Source organism: Heptranchias perlo, chromosome 24, assembly GCF_035084215.1.
Source record: "Heptranchias perlo isolate sHepPer1 chromosome 24, sHepPer1.hap1, whole genome shotgun sequence".
Classification (NCBI taxonomy): Eukaryota; Metazoa; Chordata; class Chondrichthyes; order Hexanchiformes; family Hexanchidae; genus Heptranchias; species Heptranchias perlo.
Genome location: NC_090348.1, coordinates 2,864,359 through 2,882,966, shown reverse-complemented (window position 1 = coordinate 2,882,966; position 18,608 = coordinate 2,864,359). Strand labels below are relative to the sequence as shown.

The window sequence follows — 18,608 nt, the reverse complement described above, 5'->3', positions numbered from 1 at the left end:
ACCTACTATGATACCATGATATACCATATTATCAGAAAATGTAACTGTGCTTTTTCATATTGCAGATCAATATTAAATTAAATAAGATGTTCATCAACAAATGAGTTAAAATTGCTCAGTGATATTATTTATTTAATTTTTTAGGAAGGATACTACGCCAATTGACAGAAATACATTATGAGAAAACCCTTGAAGCTGCTAATTTTTTGATGGAAGCCATCAATGTCAGTTATTTTCACGATCAAAATATATGGTAAGTTTAATGGGAACGGAAGAGATATCAATTGTGATAACAACATAATGCACACCATCAAATCTTTGTAGAGATAGAAAGTAAAGCTGTGAATACTGGAACCCAGAAAATGCTGGAAATATGGAGCATTCTGATGTTGAGAAGAAAGCTCACCACCTGAAATGCTTACTTGTCTTTTCTTTTTTCAAATACTAATAAGCCAACTGTGTATTCACATCATTTACAGATTTAACATTATTTTGTATCCTGGTTTTTTCAATCTGATTACTTGTTATGATATGTATCACATTTTAGCATGCTGAATCTGAATATTGATTTGGATGTACAGTCATGCCCGATGCGTAAGAGGCTGACTATAATTCCTGTGTATCGACATGTAAGGCCACACGGTGTGGGGGGCTACGATTTGGGGTGGAACCAGGATCCGCTGGGCTTCTGCCCCTCTTATAACGCCTAGGAAATTGCACTCTTGGAGGGAGACACTTTTTCGGGGAGGAGGGGCACTTCTTTTGCCTGCCCTGGTTACGTTGTGGAAGCATGCTAGGAGCATTTCTTGGGGCGTTCCCTGGGACTTCTGTCCAAAGCATCCCTGATAGGCCCGTTGGGAACTATGTCTCCTGTTGTGCGCCTAAAGGAGGCTTGGCTTCAGCGGATGTGAGATTTTAAACAAATAGTGTCCTTTTTTCTTACACCCGATCAAAGCTTCTGGTTCCCCCTCCATTAGTTAAATAGCCCCGTGCCTGGAATTTGGGATGAGCTTGGCGGCAGGTCAAAGAGTGTTCTTTTTGCACTGCTTCTTAATGCACTCTCAGGAATGTGCTATTTTGAACTCTGCGATTCCTACACCGGATTCATTATAATTAACATAGAACTGAAGAGACAATCAGGATGCACCTGTAATAATTCTGCTTAGCCACATTGATGGGGCATGTATTTTCTATTACTCCAAGAAATAAGGAAAATTGTTTAGCTAGGAGGAAAGAACGCCTTAAGGAAAAGCCAGATTCAGCAATGATGCCCTCCAGATTCTTGTTGATAGGGTTATGGAATGGCAAATTAGCCCCTTTAGAGCAGAAGGCCCTTCTCTGTACCACCTTCAAGGCTCAACAGATTCTTTTGTACATCAGTGACAAGAACTAAATGTAGCACTTGACTAGAACACCATACAGCTTCAGCCTGATGGCCTCAGCTACTGAGCACTTCACATATCACCAAAGGCAATCCTGGTCATCAAAAAGACATTCACCAGTAATGGAAATTGAATAGAAAGTCCAGAATATAAATACGTTCTACTAACTATATCATGTGCAATGCACAGGACTCATTGTGTGAAGAAATCATCAATGAACACCTGATGCACCAGTCTCCCTTTCTGCAATGCCTGCTTTGCTGCAGGTGGCTCCTGTCTATGTTTCAGCCCTGATCCCCTGGGCTTCTTGCAGCTCTTCATGGGGAGACCTCTGTACACAGTGATGTTGTCCACACAATAATTTTCATAACACTCTCATGGGCATATTGTACATCTTCCCTCATGCCTTGGTGTAATTCTTTTCTGATATGGCGTATATATGTTGTGAGTACAGTACCCACATGTACTACTCATGGTTTCCAAGGAGTTAACTTTTGCAACCTTCTTTCCACTTTGAAGAGTTCTGGCATGCATGAATGCCTAAGAATGTAGGAGTAGTGAGTTATCTCTGGATAGTGCCCATAATAGTCATGGATTGATCACTGACCATTTGAACATTAAAAGAGGTATAACCCATTCTGTTGATATATGACAGAGAATTATGTGCACGTAAATGAATGCCGATCTGTTACAGTCTATGATGCCCTGTACTCTAGGGAAGTCAAAACTGTGGTAAAAATATATCAGCCTCTCCTACTGCTGTTTGATGCAGAGGACAATAGGTATTTTCATGGTGAGTTAGGCCATCCAATAACTGTTTCTTGCACCAGTGCAATGCAACCTAGCCGGTGCTGGAGCTAGCTCCTGTGAATGACCATATGACATAGAAGTTGAGCACCATGGTGTTTTCACTAATGGCAAATTAATGATAACCGTGGCACTTTGAACTTATATGATGTGTATCTACAAATCCTTAATCTTGTGCTGCATCTAAGTGTTACTTCAGTAGGAGAAGCAAGTGTGGTGGCAGGCTCATGTGGTTCAGTGGAGGCTTCATGGGATGAAGTTGGTCCTGAACCTCTTGGTGGTGGGTCATGAGATGGCCCTACAACAACTGGCACCATTAACAACTGATAATGCAGTGGCTGCCTGTGTGTGTCCGCTATCTGGTACTTCTTCAGTCCTTTGAAGGGGCTAGCTGGGTTGGACAAATGTGCCATTGTTCTGAGAGGAACAGCCTCATCCATTCCTCCTCCAGTCATGGCCTAATTGCTGAATGATCAGGGATCAACATGAGAAAATACCGTAGGGTATTTTTTACGCTGCAGCTGATTAAAGATATGCTCCTTGGCAGCTAACAACAGAACACTGCATCAATGAGTGAGGAAGGAGGAACATCAGGTGGGAGGGAGGGGGTCAGCAGCAAGAAGGGATCCCAGATTTACTGATGGTTTAGAGGATGTAATTCTGCAGATTGAGAACAGGAAGCCATATAAGAAGGTAGTCCAGACTTTATGAAGGGAGGTGGCAGAGGTAACCTCCATCACCCCACCACTGGCATACAGTGCAGGAAAATATTTAATTAGCTCACATGGTTGCCAAGGTAAGTGAAGGCACTATTCCCTATGCTGTTGTGCTGTCATTACCTGGGTGACAGGAAAACTGACCTATTCACAGGGAACCTCTGGAAATAATAATGTATCATGTTAACTCCAATCACTGGGAGAACTCATATTACCTGCAACAATGGTTTTACTAGTCTTGAAGGAGGGGTGTTTTAAGGGAGCCTATACTTGAAATTTATGGGTGATGGGAAGTGTCTTTGCCAGTCATATTCCTTTAACTCTCATTCTCTCATTGTAAAGAAAAAGGTAACACATAAGCAGCATCAAAGACCTGCAATTGGAGGAGAAATATCAATCTTGAAAACAGTAAGTCTGCGTGAGGAAGAAGCTTTGCAGCTCCCCATTGACTTCAGTTTTACTAGGGCTCCTTGGTGCCACACTCAGTCGAATGCTGCCTTGATATCAAGGGCAGTCACTCTTACCTCACCTCTGGAGCCGACTGGTCCTGGCGGAACCCAAACTGAGCATCGGTGAGCAGGTTATTGGTGACTAAATGCCGCTTGCTAGCACTGTTGACAACTCCTTCCATCACTTTGCTGATGATTGAGAGCACGCTGATCGGATGGTAATTGTCCAGGTTAGATTTGTCCTGCTTTTTGTGAACAGGACAATGGGCAATTTTCAAATTGCCGGTTAGATGCCAGTGTTGTAGCTGTACTGGAACAGTTTGGCTAGAAGTACGGCTAGTTCTGGAGCACAAGTCTTCAGCATTAGAGCCAGGCTGTTGTCAGGATCTGTAGCTTTTGCTGTGCCCAGTGCACTCAGCTGTTCCTTGTTATCATGTGGAGTGAATCGAACGGACTGAATACTGGCCTCTGTGATGGTGAACCACAGGAAGAGGCCGAGAAGGATCATCCACTCTGCTCCTGAATCACTCTTCTTTTGAAGCCTGAGCCCCTGAGCACTGGGTCCCAAGTCTCCTCAGCTAAGGGCAATACCACCCTCTGTGGAGGAATGGTACTCTCCCCTCATCTAATCCAAGGTCCTCATGCTCAATAGTGCTTGGTGATTCACCCAGTGAAAACCCTTCTGACTCACGAACTACTTCCTCCTGAGTGGATGTATCTGGGTGGGTGCTGGGGCAGGTAAGATGTGATGATGGAGTTGGTGAGGATGGAGCAAGAGTTGTTAATCTTTATGAGCCCAGCTGTCCCTCTGAGTGACTGTCATCTTCCTCCAAGTCATCTCCTAGGACTTCAAAAACACAAAAGCTTGTACAGCTGTGGAAACACTTACACGACTCTTTGAAGAAATAGAGGTTGGGAGGGTGGCCACTGCTACATTTTGATAGTGCACATGAAGCTGGAACAACCTGTGCTCCTCATTACACCACCTTTATCAACCTGATCTTGGCAACTTACCTCCTACTTCCCCATCTCCTACAGGTGCTCTTGTTTGACTTCTTGTAATACTGGCATGAAAGAATTGTGGAAAAGCTGACTTCTTATTTCACATGATGCATCCCTGAGGTTCCAGGTTAAGAGTAATATTCTGTGGACTAATAGTACTCATCTGCCAAATTTGGGTAGGCTTTGGTGAATGACACCTCGATCATTGGTACAGAATGTGAACTAGGAATAGTGCCTTGACTTATGTTAGCCACCCTTGTGAGGTGATTAAAACACATCCTTCACTATGTGGCAATTCTTGGGGTACTGGAGGTTGCGACAGAAACCTCTCTCCGTATGGCCTGAACCATCTTCTTGTAATTCGTGTCTTCTGGGCCCAATAGTCGATCCCGTTTAACCCTTACTTCAGCCAGCAGCACCTCCACAAACATATCAGGGAATCTGGGAGCCTTTCCTGTTGCGGGCTGCCCTCAAGACTGTTCATTCTTCAGATATCATGCATGTGCATGTTCTGCTGCTGAAAAAGTGGTGTCTCCTTTTAACTCGGTCCTGCCTTTTAAAGGCTGCTACCTCACTGCACTTCTCTCCTTTCCAGCAATGTTAAGCCAATGAGAAACAGTATTACCTGCATTAATAATGAGGGCCCTGGTAGGAATGTTGAGTGGTTAGTGGAGGAGTCATATGGGTGGAGGTCCTGTTCCATCATTAACCTGCCAACAGGAGGAGAATTCAGCCATTGTTTTTAAAATGAAGAATGACAAACATAAAAAGGGTAATTCTTTTTTTTTCTTGTAGGTTGATGAGGAAGTCTTATTTGGAACTTGTTTTGTTATACTTCCACCTTTCTGATGAGGATGAGAAGGAAACAGACAGTAATTTAAATGCTGAACTAGCACCAGACACCAAACTTTCATTGAGATCAGGAATTATCTTAGTTCCGAAACAGGCAAAAAAAAAGGTGAGAATACAGTAAATATCACTATATCTGGCAGTATAAACAAGAGGCTTAGACAAAATGCCTGCAGTGCAGCATTATTCCTATGTTTGGGTTGCACTTTGTAAATGTGAGTCTTAGGGAAGTTAATGCAGGTGAGACATCAACTGATCTAGGTCTTCACTCTCTTAAAGCAACACACACTACTAACCCTTCACACTACACTCTGGTAAGAGTGCCTACAACTCCCCTAACACACACCTTGCACAACCCCAAAACCTCTTCCTCGACTCAAACATCGTAACGCTCCCACATCACTCAATGCAACTGTCCCTTCACAATTGCCATACACTGCTTAACTAACAGCCGTATCCTCACACACGCAGCCTTTCACCTCGCGAGCTTGCATTAACAGAAATGTTTGCTTTCAAATATTCTGGGCATTTGTCTTGTGATTTGTTATTTATGAACATGACAGTAAGTGAAGAAATAGACCATTCAGTAGGTTTGGACTACTTCACAAAGGTGAGGCTACCTTGCAAGGTCCTGCTGGGCCAAAGAGAGCTGCTTTGGCGTCATCTGGTAGGATACATAGATAAAGGTACAGCTGAGGTGCTGCCACTGCAGTCCATCAGTCAATGAAGAATCTGCTGCCTAATGCCCCGTGTAGTGGCTAGTGGGGGTGCGGCCCAGTTTGCATCATAGACGAGCTGCACGACCTAGGGATGGAACCCCTTCCTATTCCTATGTCAGCGGCTGCTCGGCTGGCATCTTCAGTGCCATGTATGTGCCATCATGCCACCATGCACCCTGGGGAGACCCTGGCTCTGAGCCTCTGCTGCCTGGGAATGCTGCTGAAGTGTAGGAATTCAGTCGCTCTCTAAAGAAGGGTGTCCGTCACCTGACTGGTTAATGTTGTACAGAACCCCTGTTGCAGCCTGGAAGGATCCAGTGCCGTAACAGTTGAGGGTTGTTGTTACTTTAATTGCCACAGACAGTGCAGTTGTGGCAGTGGGGCGAGTTTGCAAATGTTGACAATGAAGCTGGCAGAGCTGCCCACTGGCATCCTTGGAGGCGCAGCTGCCGGATGCACTGCTCCTTGTTAAGGTCCTCCTAGAGCAGGTGTGGTATGTACACACATTGGGTAGAGTTGTACCAGATGAGCTGCCGTCCTCTGCCATGCTGCCTGATGAACCGCGACACATTGCTGTTGCACCCCATCTCCATTATGATGGCATAGAGTGGTAGGCCCATCGGGAAAGCCGTCTGTTGTCAGAAGTTGATCTGAATGTGTGTTTGAGGGTGCAAGTCAGGGGTCCCAAGAGAGAGTTTTTTTTCTGGGATGAGACATAAGCACTACAGTAAAATAAAGTGCAGGGATCAGTGATAAAAAATGTGAAGGAACAAATTGTTAAAAGTCTGTAATCAGTAAGTGAAGTTGCTGTCCTCTTCAGCTCATTTACGTTTGCCTGAAGGTTTAGGGAGAGCTGTTAGAGAGCTGTTTTTTTGGGTGTAAACTTACACTGATTGTAAGAGCGGTGTAAACCCAGAAAATTATGCAAGTGAGCCCTGAGGGGCTTTAATGGGTGTAAGATTTGCACTGTTAAAAAGATCGAGGAACCCCACGTTTAGCGCTGTAATGGCGCAAATGTACTTAAATGCGTTAAAACACGTACATCGATCTCTTCACAATAACAGTCCTCCTGCCTTTTTTTCCTGTGTTTATCATGGCAAGAAATGTTAACGCTGAGGAGTAAAACAGTTTCCCGTTTCTGTGTGCAGTGCTCCCAGGTCAGGAGCAAGGCAAAGTAAGCTCTGTCTGGTCAGTCCAATGATCTGACTTTAAGAACTTTAAAATGCGTCACTTCCACTTCCCTAAAAGAAAAGCAAAATATTGCGGATGCTTGAAAGCTGAAATAAAAACAGAAAATGTTGGAAACACTCAGCAGGTCAGGCAGCATCTATGGAGAAAGAAACAAAGTTAACGTTTAAGGTCGATGACCTTTCACATTAACTCTGTTTCCACTTCCCTGTCTGTTTGACAATTCAGTGCCATTATTCCAAATTAGGGACAGGTGTCCATTGTGGCTCCTGCTGAGGAACTGGACTGGGGTTCCTCAAGCTCATTTCATGTAAAACCTACAGCCAGCGGAGAGGAGACTTTCATCCCGTCAATATTAGCTGAATATGACATGTCCCAGAGGTGAAAGAAGGGTGTGCTAACCCAACTCACTACCCAGACCCTTAAAACAATTTATGAACTTATTCATCATAATAACTCCTGCAATTAAATTAGTTTAGACCTGGTTTCTTACAGACTCAAAAATTCATTGCTCGATGGTTAGAGATACAAGGCTAGAAATTCGGCCATGTCAGCTTCTAGCGTGATGTGCGCCGGACACCATTTTGGTAAAGGTGTTAGCGCATGCACTGATAACAAACGCTGGCATCATGTAAAGTAAGGAGAATATGTGTTAGATCAGTGTTCAATGCTGATTTAAAGGGATAGACACCATTTTGGCACTCAACGCTCCAGCCAACAAACTTTCTTAACCACGAACAGCTGAACAGGTCTTAGATGGCCTTGGGTATCTGTAATGAAAAAGGGAAACAGGTTGAGTTGTGGAGCAGGGATAGGAGCGAGCAGGGCATGCTTGCTGACAGCATGTGCAGCACGTGAGTCAGAAAAGATTGTGGGTTGAAGGAGATGTGGGAAACGAGAAGGAGGATTAGGCATGCAGAGACCCCCTTTGTCAGGACCTCCAGCGCCACCAGCGGCCACGTCGCAGCGACGGCCCACCCAATGATGCGCAGCACAGTCTCCTCCAGGGGCGTGAGGACGTGTAGGCGTGCCGGTCCTCCTCCAGGTCTCTCCTGCTGCCGGCTGTTATGCCCCACTTTCTCCTGCAAGACAGAGGGAAGTGTGTCAGTGCGTGTCTTGCAATGTGTTTGGATGATGTGCCTCTCGTGGACGAATAGCTGCCAGTGTGTGTGACCTGTGAGTGGTGGGATTGTGGATTGCAAGTGTGGTACTACGTGAGGGTGAGATGCAGCATGCGAAGGACAGCGTTGCGTACGGATGGGCAGCGTTTGTTCGTCGGTGGGTGGGGGGGCAGTGTCGTGCATGAAGCAGTGGTGCGGTTGGTAGGATGTGCCACTTGACACTTGCATTCACTCACTTTGATCACTCGTGTCAAATCATTGAACTTTTTCCGGCACTGTATCCACACACGTGGTGTTACACTCCTGCCATTCACCTCCACAGCCACTTCCTCCCACTGCCTCCGCAGCTGGTGTCTGGAGGGTTCTCTGTCTCTGCACTCCCTCCACTAAGGCCTCCAGTGCGCTGTCAGAGAAACTCGGGCGCACCGTCTTGCCACTCCAGCCATTCTGCCTGTCATCCTGCACTGCTTCCATTGACAGTGCACCTCCCCTTTAAGAGGCGCAGGCTGCTTTTACCTAGTGCTGGCCACTCCTGCTGGTGCGTGCAGCCACTTAATGTGCTGGCTGCATGTGGGAATCATAGTAATGAGGATGCAGCACGAAACTCAAGTGCTGCCAGCATCGGAAACACTGGGCACGGGTTAATCGCACACCAGAGGCTCAATTTTAAAACGGAGCCGGGAAGGCGGCAAGGTGGTCAACTGGAGGTCGGGAAACCCATTAGTACAGGTTTCCCGGACGTCCTTGTAATTTGGACATAAGAACGTCTTTTATTTTTTTTGTCTGTTTCCCGTCCAACTGACTGGCTGATTGACGGGCTGGTCTCAGTCGGATGGGAGAGCAGCCAGGGAGAGGACGCCTTCAGGTAAGTCTGCAGGTAAGTCTTTATTTGTATGGATGGGGGTGGGGGGGGTGGCACGGATGGGCTAGGGGCACAGGTGGGCAAGGTTGGGCGTAGGTGGGCACAGGTGTCATGAGTCATGGGGGATGGGATCGGGGGTCAGTCACAGGGGAGGGCGGGATCAGGGGTCATCGCGGGCGTCCACGATTATTGAGGGGGAGGATCAGGGTGGGGTTGGAGAATCAGGGTCGGAGGATCGGGATCGGGGTCGGGGGTCCGCGATCGCGGGTAGGTCTGCAATCGGGGGTGGGGTCAGTGCTGGTAGGCTTGTTGGCCCTGGGGGAAGCACTCCTGCTCCTCCGGGCCCAAAAACTGTGTTTTTTTACAGGCACCTACCTGTTAGTCTCGGGCCTTCTCACCTCCTTTCACGAGGCGTAAAACAGAAGGTCCGGGAATCCCGGCCCCCTGGGGTTGAAATCGGGAATTAGTGAAAAATGGAGGCCTGAAGCCTCCTTGAAAGGTTTTAAGGCCCGATCTGCCTCCTGGGAGCGGGATGGCCGCCCGCCCCTCATTCTGCCCCCGTGAAAACCGGAAATGAGTGGGTCGGAGGCGGGTTGGGGGTGGATCTGAAATGATGGCAATTTTCAATGCCGCCCCGCCCCAACTCACCCATTTCTTACTTTTAAAATCGAGCCCCGTGACTCCCTCGCCTGGTAACGGGCCTTATCCAATTTAACCTCCACATAGTTTGACAAACTTAAGCAAACAGTTTATTAAATTTCAATGACTTTACTTTTTAACAAGATTACTGGCCAAGGAAGACTGATAGAAATATTGCAATACGTCTTGAGGCAACCTCCAAAATGTAGAATGCTGGCATGGACTGCGATCAGAGCTGCAAATCAGGTTTGTGCTACCATTCAGACAAAATCTTCCAAATAATCTTTTGCTTCTTTGCATAGCATTTATGTAATTGGATGTCATATTGGAGGAATTGGAGCCTAACGAAGATGGAACTCCACAGATGGGTGTTGTAGCCAAACAGAGATGAACAGGTCTAGTCCAAGTGTAGAAAATATGGGTAAAGATGAGAGACATGAGGGGAAGAAAACTGACTACGGGCACCTGTTAAAGACAAGCAGGTTAGGAAAAGGAATTGGATCAACAAGTTTGTAGTTAAATAAGCAAAGTATGTAGTGGAATAGGTACAGTTGTTATGAGTGACTTCAATTTACCAGAGATAGACTGGGAAATCTATAACCCTAATATTAACTGGGGTACAAACAGTGTGAAGGGTATAGAGGGCATGAAATTCTTAAATTGCATTTAGGCGAACTTTTTTAGCCAGTATGTAGCAAGCCCAACATGAGATTGGGCAGTTCTGGATTTAGTTTTAGGAAATGAAGCTGGGTAGGTGGAAGGAGTATCAGTGGGAGAGCATTTTGGTGGTAGTGATCATAACTCAGTTAGATTTAGCATAGTTATGGAAAAGGACAGAGATAGAACAGGAGTTAAAGTTCTCAATTGGGGAAAGGCCAATTTTACTAAGCTGAGAAGTGATTTAGCAAAAATGGACTGGAAACAGCTACTTGAAGGTAAATCATTGTCAGAGCAATGGGAGGCATGAAAGGGGGAGATTCAAGGGGTTCAGAGTAAACATGTTCCCACAAAGAAAAAGGGTTGGACTGCCAAATTTAGGGCCCCCTGGATGTCAAGGAGCATATAAGGCAAAAAAGGGAAGCTTACATCAGACACGAAGAGCTCAATACTGCAGAAAACCTAGAGGAGTATAGAAAAACCATAACGTAAGACCATAAGAGATAGGAGCAGAAGTAGGCCATTCGGCCCCTCGAGCCTGCTCCGCCATTCAATGAGATCATGGCTGATCTGATTTTTACCTCAACTCCACTTTCCCGCCCTTTCCCCATATCCTTTGACCCCCTTGCTGATCAGAAATTTGTCTAACTCAGCCTTGAATGTATTCAATGACTCAGCCTCCACAGCTTTTAGGGGTAAAGAATTCCAAAGATTCACGACCCTTTGGGAGAAGAAATTCCTCCTCATTTCCATCTTAAACGGGCGACCCCTTATTCTGAGACGATGACCCCCTAGTTTTAGATTCCCCCATGAGGGGTAACATCCTCTCAGTATCTATCCTATCGAGTCCCCTCAGAACCTTGTATGTTTTGATAAGATCTCCTCTCATTCTTCTAAACTCCAATGAGTATAGACCCAACCTGTTCAATCTTTCCTCATAAGACAACCCTTCCAAACCCGGAATCAACCTAGTGAACCTTCTCTGAACTGCCTCCAATGCAAGTATGTCCTTCCTTAAATAAGGGCAACAGAACTGTACGCAGTACTCCAGATGTGGTCTCACCAGCACCCTGTACAGTTGTAGCATGACTTCCCTGCTTTTAAACTCCATCCCCCTAGAAATAAAGGCCAATATTCCGTTTGCCTTCCAGATTATCTGCTGCACCTGTATGTTGACTTTTTGTGTTTCATGTACGAGGAAACCCAGATCCCACTGTACCGCAGCATTTTGTAGTATTTCTCCATTCAAATTCAAATGCTTTTTTTATTTTTCCTCCCAAAGTGGATGACTTCACATTTTCCCACATTATATTCCATCTGCCAAATTTTTGCCCTTTCGCTTAACCTGTCAATATCCCTTTGTCCTCATCACAACTTGCTTTTCCACCCATCTTTGTATCATCAGCAAATCTGGCCACAAGACACTCTGTTCCTTCATCCAAGTCATTGATATATATTGTAAATAGTTGAGGCTCCAGCACTGATCCCTGCGGCACCCCACTAGTTACAGATTGCCATTTTGAAAATGACCCTTTTATCCCGACTCTTTGTTTTCTGTTCGTTAGCCAATCCTCTATCCATGCCAGTATATTACCCCCAACACCATGAGCTCTTATCTCGTGCAGTAATCTTTTATGTGGCACCTTGTCGAATGCCTTTTGGAAATCCAAATATACTGCATCCATTGGTTTTCCTTTATCCACCCTGCCCGTTACTTCCTCAAAGAACTCTAATAAATTTGTCAGACATGATTTCCCCTTCATAAAACTATGTTGACTCTCTGATTGTATTATGAGTCTCCAAATGTCCTGCTACTACTTCCTTAATAATGGATTCTAGCATTTTCCCAATGACAGATGTTAGGCTAACTGGTCTATAGTTACCTGCTTTCTGTCTCACTCCCTTCTTGAATAGGGCTGTTACGTTTGCGGTTTTCCAATCCGCTGGGACCTTTTCAGAATCTAGTGAATTCTGGAAGATGCATCCACTATACCTTCCTTTCAGACCCTTGGATGCAAGCCATCAGGTCCAGGGGACTTGTCAGCCTTTAGACCCATTAGTTTACCTAATACTTTTTCTCTGGTGATCGTGATTGTTTTTAGTTCCTCCCTCCCCTTTGCCCCTTGATTTTCTACTATTATTGGTATATTATTAGTGTCTTCTACTGTGACGACAGATACAAAATATCTGTTCAATTCCTCTGCCATTTCCTTGTTTTCCATTATTATTTCCCCAGTCTCATCCTCTAAGGGACCAATGTTTACTTTAGCTACCCTCTTCCTTTTTATATACTTGTAGAAGCTTTTACTGTCAGTTTTTATATTTCTTGCTAGTTTACTCTCATAATTTATTTTCTCCCTCTTTATTATTCTTTCAGTCATCCTTTGCTGGTTTTTAAAGTTTTCCCAACCTTCGGGCTTACCAGTAATCTTTGCCATGTTGTATGCTTTTTCTTTTAACCTGATACCATCCTTGACTTCCTTAGTTAGCCATGGTTGGTTCACCCTTTTTGTGGAGTCTTTCCTCCTCACAGGGATATATTTTTGTTGCGAGTCATAAAATATCTTTTTAAATGTTTGCCACTGCTTTTCCACCATCATACCATCTAATCTGTTTATCCAGTCCATTTTAGCCAATTCCACCCTCATTCCTTTATAATTGCCCTTATTTAAGTTTAATACAGTAGTTTCAGACCCAAGATCCTCGCTCTCAAACTGGATGTGAAATTCTATCATGTTATGATCACTGCTTCCCAAGGGATCCTTTACTTTGAGATCATTAATTAATCCTGTTTCGTCACCCATTACCAGATCCAAAATGGTCTGTTCCCTGGTTGGTTCCCTGACGTATTGGTCTAGGAAACAATCCCTAATACACTCTATGAACTCCTCCTCATGGCTATTTTTGCCAATTTGATTTGTCTAATCTGTGTGAAAGTTAAAATCGCCCATGATTATTGCATTATCTTTTTTACAAGCCCCCCTTATTTCCTGATTAATATTTTGTCCTACAGTGTAGCTACTGTTAGGGGACCCATATACTACTCCCACCAGTGATTTCTTTCCCTTGCTATTTCTTACTTCCACCCAAATTGATTCGACATCTTGATCTTCTGAACCAAGATCATTTCTCACTATGATACCAATTTCATCCTTTATTAACAGAGCTACCCCACCACCTTTGCCTTTTGTCCTATCCTTCCGAAATGTTAAATAACCCTGAATATTTAACTCCCAACCTTGGTCACCTTGCAACCAGGTCTCTGTAATGGCCACGAGATCATACCCATTTGTTTCTATTTGTGCCGTGAATTCATCCATCTCATTAAGAATGCTGCACGCATTCAGATAAAGAACCTTTAATTTTGTCTTTTTACCATTCTTTCCTACCCCGGCCCCATTTGTTAGTGCACTCATATGTTTGTACGCTCCGTCCCTTCCTGACACACTCTGTTTATCATTACCCCCTTCACTTTCCTGTACTACTTCCTTGTCTTTTCTCTTTATCAATCTAAACTTCGCCCCACCTGACCCCTTCCCCCCCTCTACTTAGTTTAAAGCCTTCTCTACCGCCCAGTTATTTGGTTTTCCAGAACACTGGTCCCAGCATGGTTCAGGTGAAGCCCGTCCCAATGGAACAGCTCCCTCTTTCCCCAGTACTGGTGCCAATGCCCCATGAAAGTGCAGGGGTGAAATTAAAAAGGAAATTAGGAATGCAAAGAAAGGGCATTAAAAAATACTGGCAAGTAAAATCAAGGAAAATCCAAAGATGTTTTATAAAGACATTAAAAGCAAGAGGATAACTAAGGAAAGAGTAGGGCCCATTAGAGACCAAAAATGTAACCTATGTGAGCAGGCGGTAGATGTTGGTATGGTTCTTAATGAATACTTTGCGTCTGTCTTCAGAGAGGGACGATGCAGACATTGTAGTTACGGAGGAGGAGTGTGAAATATCGGATGGGATAAGAATATTGGATGGGATAGTGAAAGAGGAAGTATTCAGGGGATTAATATCTTTGAAAGTAGATAAATCACCAGGCCCGGATGAAATGTATCCCAGGCTGTTAAAAGAAGCAAGGGTGGAAATAGCAGAGGCTCTGATCATCATTTTCCAATCCGCCCTGGATACAGGCGTGGTGCCGGAGGATTGGAGAACTGCTAATGTTGTATCGTTGTTTAAAAAGGGAGAGAGGGTTAGTCTGAGTAATTACAGGCCAGTCAGTCTAACCTTGGTGGTGGGCAAATTATTGGAAACAATTCTGAGGGACAGGATGAACACTGATTCATCAAAGTCATTCAGCATGGATTTGTTACGGGAAGGACGTAACAAGGAGGGTCGATGAGGGTAGTGCATTTGATGTACTCTACATGGATTTTAGCAAGGCTTTTGACGATTTCCCACATGGCAGACTGGTCAAAAAAGTACAAGCCCGTGGGATCCAAGGGAAAGTGGCAAGTTGGATCCAAAATTGGATTGATTTTGGAAAGTGGCAAGTTGGATCCGAAAGCAAAGGTTAATGGTCAACGGGTATTTTTGTGACTGGAAGCATGTTTCCAGTGGGGTTCGGCAGGGCTCAGTACTAGGTCCCTTGCTTTTTGTGGTATATATTAATGATTTGGACTGAAATGTAGGGGGCATGATTAAGAAGTTTGCAGATGTTAAAAAAATTGGCTGTGTGGTTGATAGTGAGGAGGAAAGCTGTAGACTGCAGGAAGATATCAATGGACTGGTTAGGTGGGCAGAAAAGTGGCAAATGGAATTCACTCCAGAGAAGTGTGCGGTAATGCATTTGGGGAAAGCAAACAAGGCAAGGGAAAACACAATAAATGGGAGGATACTGAAAGGTGTAGAGGAAGTGAGTGACCTTGGAGTGCCTGTCCACAGATCCCTGAAGGTGGCAGGACAGGTAGATAAGGTGGCTTAGAAGGCATATGGGAGACTTTCCTTTATTAGCCGAGGCATAGAATACAAGAGCAGGGAGGTTATGCTTGAACTGTATAAAACACTAGTTAGGCCACAGCTTGAGTACTGCGTACAGTTCTGGTCACCACATTACAGGAAAGATGTGATTGCACTGGAGAGGGTACAGAGGAGATTCACTGGTCCATTGCCAAGACTGGAGAATTTTAGCTCAGAGGAAAGATTGGATAGGCTAGGGTTGTTGTCTTTGCAACAGAGGAGGCTGAGGGGTGATTTAATTGAGGTGTACAAAATGATAAAGGGCCTAAATAGAGTGGATAAGAAGGACCTATTTCCCTCAGCAGAGAGGTCAGTGACCAGGGGGCATTGATTTAAAGTGATTGGTAGAAGGATTAGAGGGGAGCTGAGAAAAAACATTTTCACCCAGAGGATGGTGGGGGTCTGGAACTCACTGCCTGAAAGGGTGGTAGAAGCAAAAACCCTCATCACATTTAAAAAGTACTTGGATATGCACTTGAAGTGCCGTAACCTACAAGGCTACGGACCAAGTGCTGGAAAATGGGATTAGGCTGAGTGGCTTATTTTTGGCCAGCATGGACATGATGGGCCAAATGGCCTCCTTCTGTGCCGTAAATTTTCTATGATTCTATAAAGGGTGATTTTGCAATCTATCCCTTGCAAATTGAGGAAAACAGGAATGAAAACATTATCCTGGACACAATATTCATTGTTACATGGAACAATTGGTCAAGGAACCTACGTGGGCAGGGTGCAATTGAACTGCTATCAAGGAACAACCAGGAGACAGTGGAGCAGCTCAGAAAAGGAGAATATTTTGGCAACATGGTGGAGTTCAAGGTTAGGTTTATGATAGAAAGGGGAATGGTATAATGGAATCATTCAAATTTTGAAAGGCAGATTTTGAGGCGATGAAGTGTGAGCTAAGGAAATTAAATTGGACAACATTCTTACAGAATTTGTCTGATTTTCATTCCATTATAATTAACTGTATTACTTGCGGTTTGCCCTGCAAGATTACTGCCCAGGCAGTGATGACAAAAATCTATTCCATTATTTCTAAAGTATAAAGCTTCAGGTGACATTGTGGACTGAAATTAATGTAAAAACAAGTTAAAGGAGGTTATGAAACTGGTCAACAGAGCTAAAATTGAATATGAGGTTAGAATAGCATGAAATAGGATAAAGCACAAATCCCAAGAGGTGATAATGAGCCTATACAAGGCACTGGTATGGTCACACCTGGAATGCTGAGCTTTTTTCGTTAGCGTTGACATGGACTGGTTTGGCCGAATGGTCTGTTCCTGTGTTGTAACTTCGATGTATTTCTGTGTATTACTGTGTATAAATCTAGTCACAAGTATGACCACACCTGGAGCACTGGATGCAATTCTGGTCACTATACGACAGCAACAATATCCAGGCATGGGAGGCAGGGCAGGAAAGGGCAACCAAACAGATGTTGAGCTTAATGCAACTGAGCTCAGAGGAGAGACTGTAGCGCCTTTGGGGAATAAGTACATTGAATCGTGATAACATGGCTAAGGTTACTACAAAATCTAGAACTGGGGAACACAGGTTCAAGCTTAGAAGAGGGAAGGTGCAAGACGGTTTAGATTTAACCAATTTACACAGAGGTACACAGAGGTGAATGTGAGTAATGGACTGCCTAGAGAGAGTTAGTGGGTAAAGTTTAAGGGAGAATTGGTAAGATATTTGAGGGGGATTAGTTTTTGAGACTGGCTGATGGACTATAGAGATTTTTCAGGTGCTGTACACACATGAGAATTGTGGAATTCCTTATCTCCCTTGGTCTTCTCTTCCTCCTATAATCTACAGGCTTTTAAAACTTAAGCTTAGTATCATTTGATCACTACTCGATTTATATCGTCCTCCCTCTCTTCAATTGTGCTAGTATCCTGCTTATGAGCCCTGACCCCTCACCTACGTTTCTCAATATATAAAGAAAAAAGTTTGGATTTAATGATTTAAATGGAAGCTACTGGTGTGATTTCATATCTGGAGGAATGAACATGGCTGTATAAGACACGAATGAAGAAGTCAGAAGTATGTTATGCCTGGTTGGATGACTGAGTTCAAAAATATTCTATAATGCTGGTGGTCATGAGGCATTCAGTTTTTATAATGAAATGGTTGAGAAATGTCAGATATATTTTAATTATTTCCAAATGATCCCGTGGTGTAACATATACAGTTGGTGTAATGTGTTTGCTAAGATTCATTCCTGTGAGATGTGATATCTCTTCAGATCTGAAACTACCTCCATTGCTTAAAGTTTTATGTGCACTGGAACACAATTATGTTTTGTGTTTTCCATATTTTCAGGTTATTTTTATCAATTTTTCAGTTTCACCAAATTGATTTTTTTGCTAAAAAAGCTAAAATTCACATAAAATCTGTCAAAAATGCCATATACAATTGACTAGAAAAGGATATTTAAGTATGATAAATCCCTTGGTCACAAATTCCCTGGGTGATCAAACTGACAGATGGAAAGCTCCTGATGATAATATTTTGTTAGTTTTTCATCTGTTTTAGTAATTTTTCATGTTCTATCAATGAGGCCAACATAAACACCAATTTCAGAATTTTACATTTTGTAGAGTTTACCAGTTAAAAGCCCCAAATATAATACAAAATGAGGGTTTGCCAGTATTAGTAATTTGCCATTTGGCTATTCATTATTGAGGCTTAATATTAAAACAATCAAATTGCTATTTGCTTTGCTACAGGTAAAGCAAATTATTTAGAATAACATAGCAGATTAGCAATAAAAAAGATAGATCAATATAAGAAATAGGAGCAGGAGTAGGCCAATCGGCCCCTCGAGCCTGCTCCGCCATTCAATAAGATCATGGCTGATCTGATCCCAACCTCAAATCTAAATTCATGTCTAATTTCCTGCCCGCTCCCCGTAACCCCTAATTCCCTTTACTTCTAGGAAACTGCCTATTTCTGTTTTAAATTTATTTAATGATGTAGCTTCCACAGCTTCCTGGGGCAACAAATTCCACAGACCTACCACCCTCTGAGTGAAGAAGTTTCCCCTCATCTCAGTTTTGAAAGAGCAGCCCCTTATTCTAAGATTATGCTCCCTAGTTCTAGTTTCACCCATCCTTGGGAACATCCTTACCGCATCCACCCGATCAAGCCCCTTCACAATCTTATATGTTTCAATAAGATCGCCTCTCATTCTTCTGAACTCCAATGACTAGAGTCCCAATCTACTCAACCCCTCCTCATATGTCCACCCCCTCA

The 18,608-nt window shown here is 43.8% G+C and overlaps 1 protein-coding gene across 5 annotated transcripts in view; it reads left to right on the top strand.

Moving 5' to 3' along the window:
- Positions 1-18,608, top strand: part of cfap54 (cilia and flagella associated protein 54) — a 443,819-nt gene that overhangs the window by 370,586 nt on the left and 54,625 nt on the right. For 4 of the 5 annotated variants that reach the window (XM_068004603.1, XM_068004606.1, XM_068004607.1 and 1 more), the window contains 3 exons: positions 145-253; positions 5,152-5,314; positions 9,879-9,980. In XM_068004603.1, coding sequence (XP_067860704.1) covers positions 145-253; positions 5,152-5,314; positions 9,879-9,980 — 374 coding nt within the window. Of the gene's footprint in view, positions 1-144; positions 254-5,151; positions 5,315-9,878; positions 9,981-18,608 lie in introns of those variants that run through there. The other variant, XM_068004605.1, reaches the window with a different exon arrangement.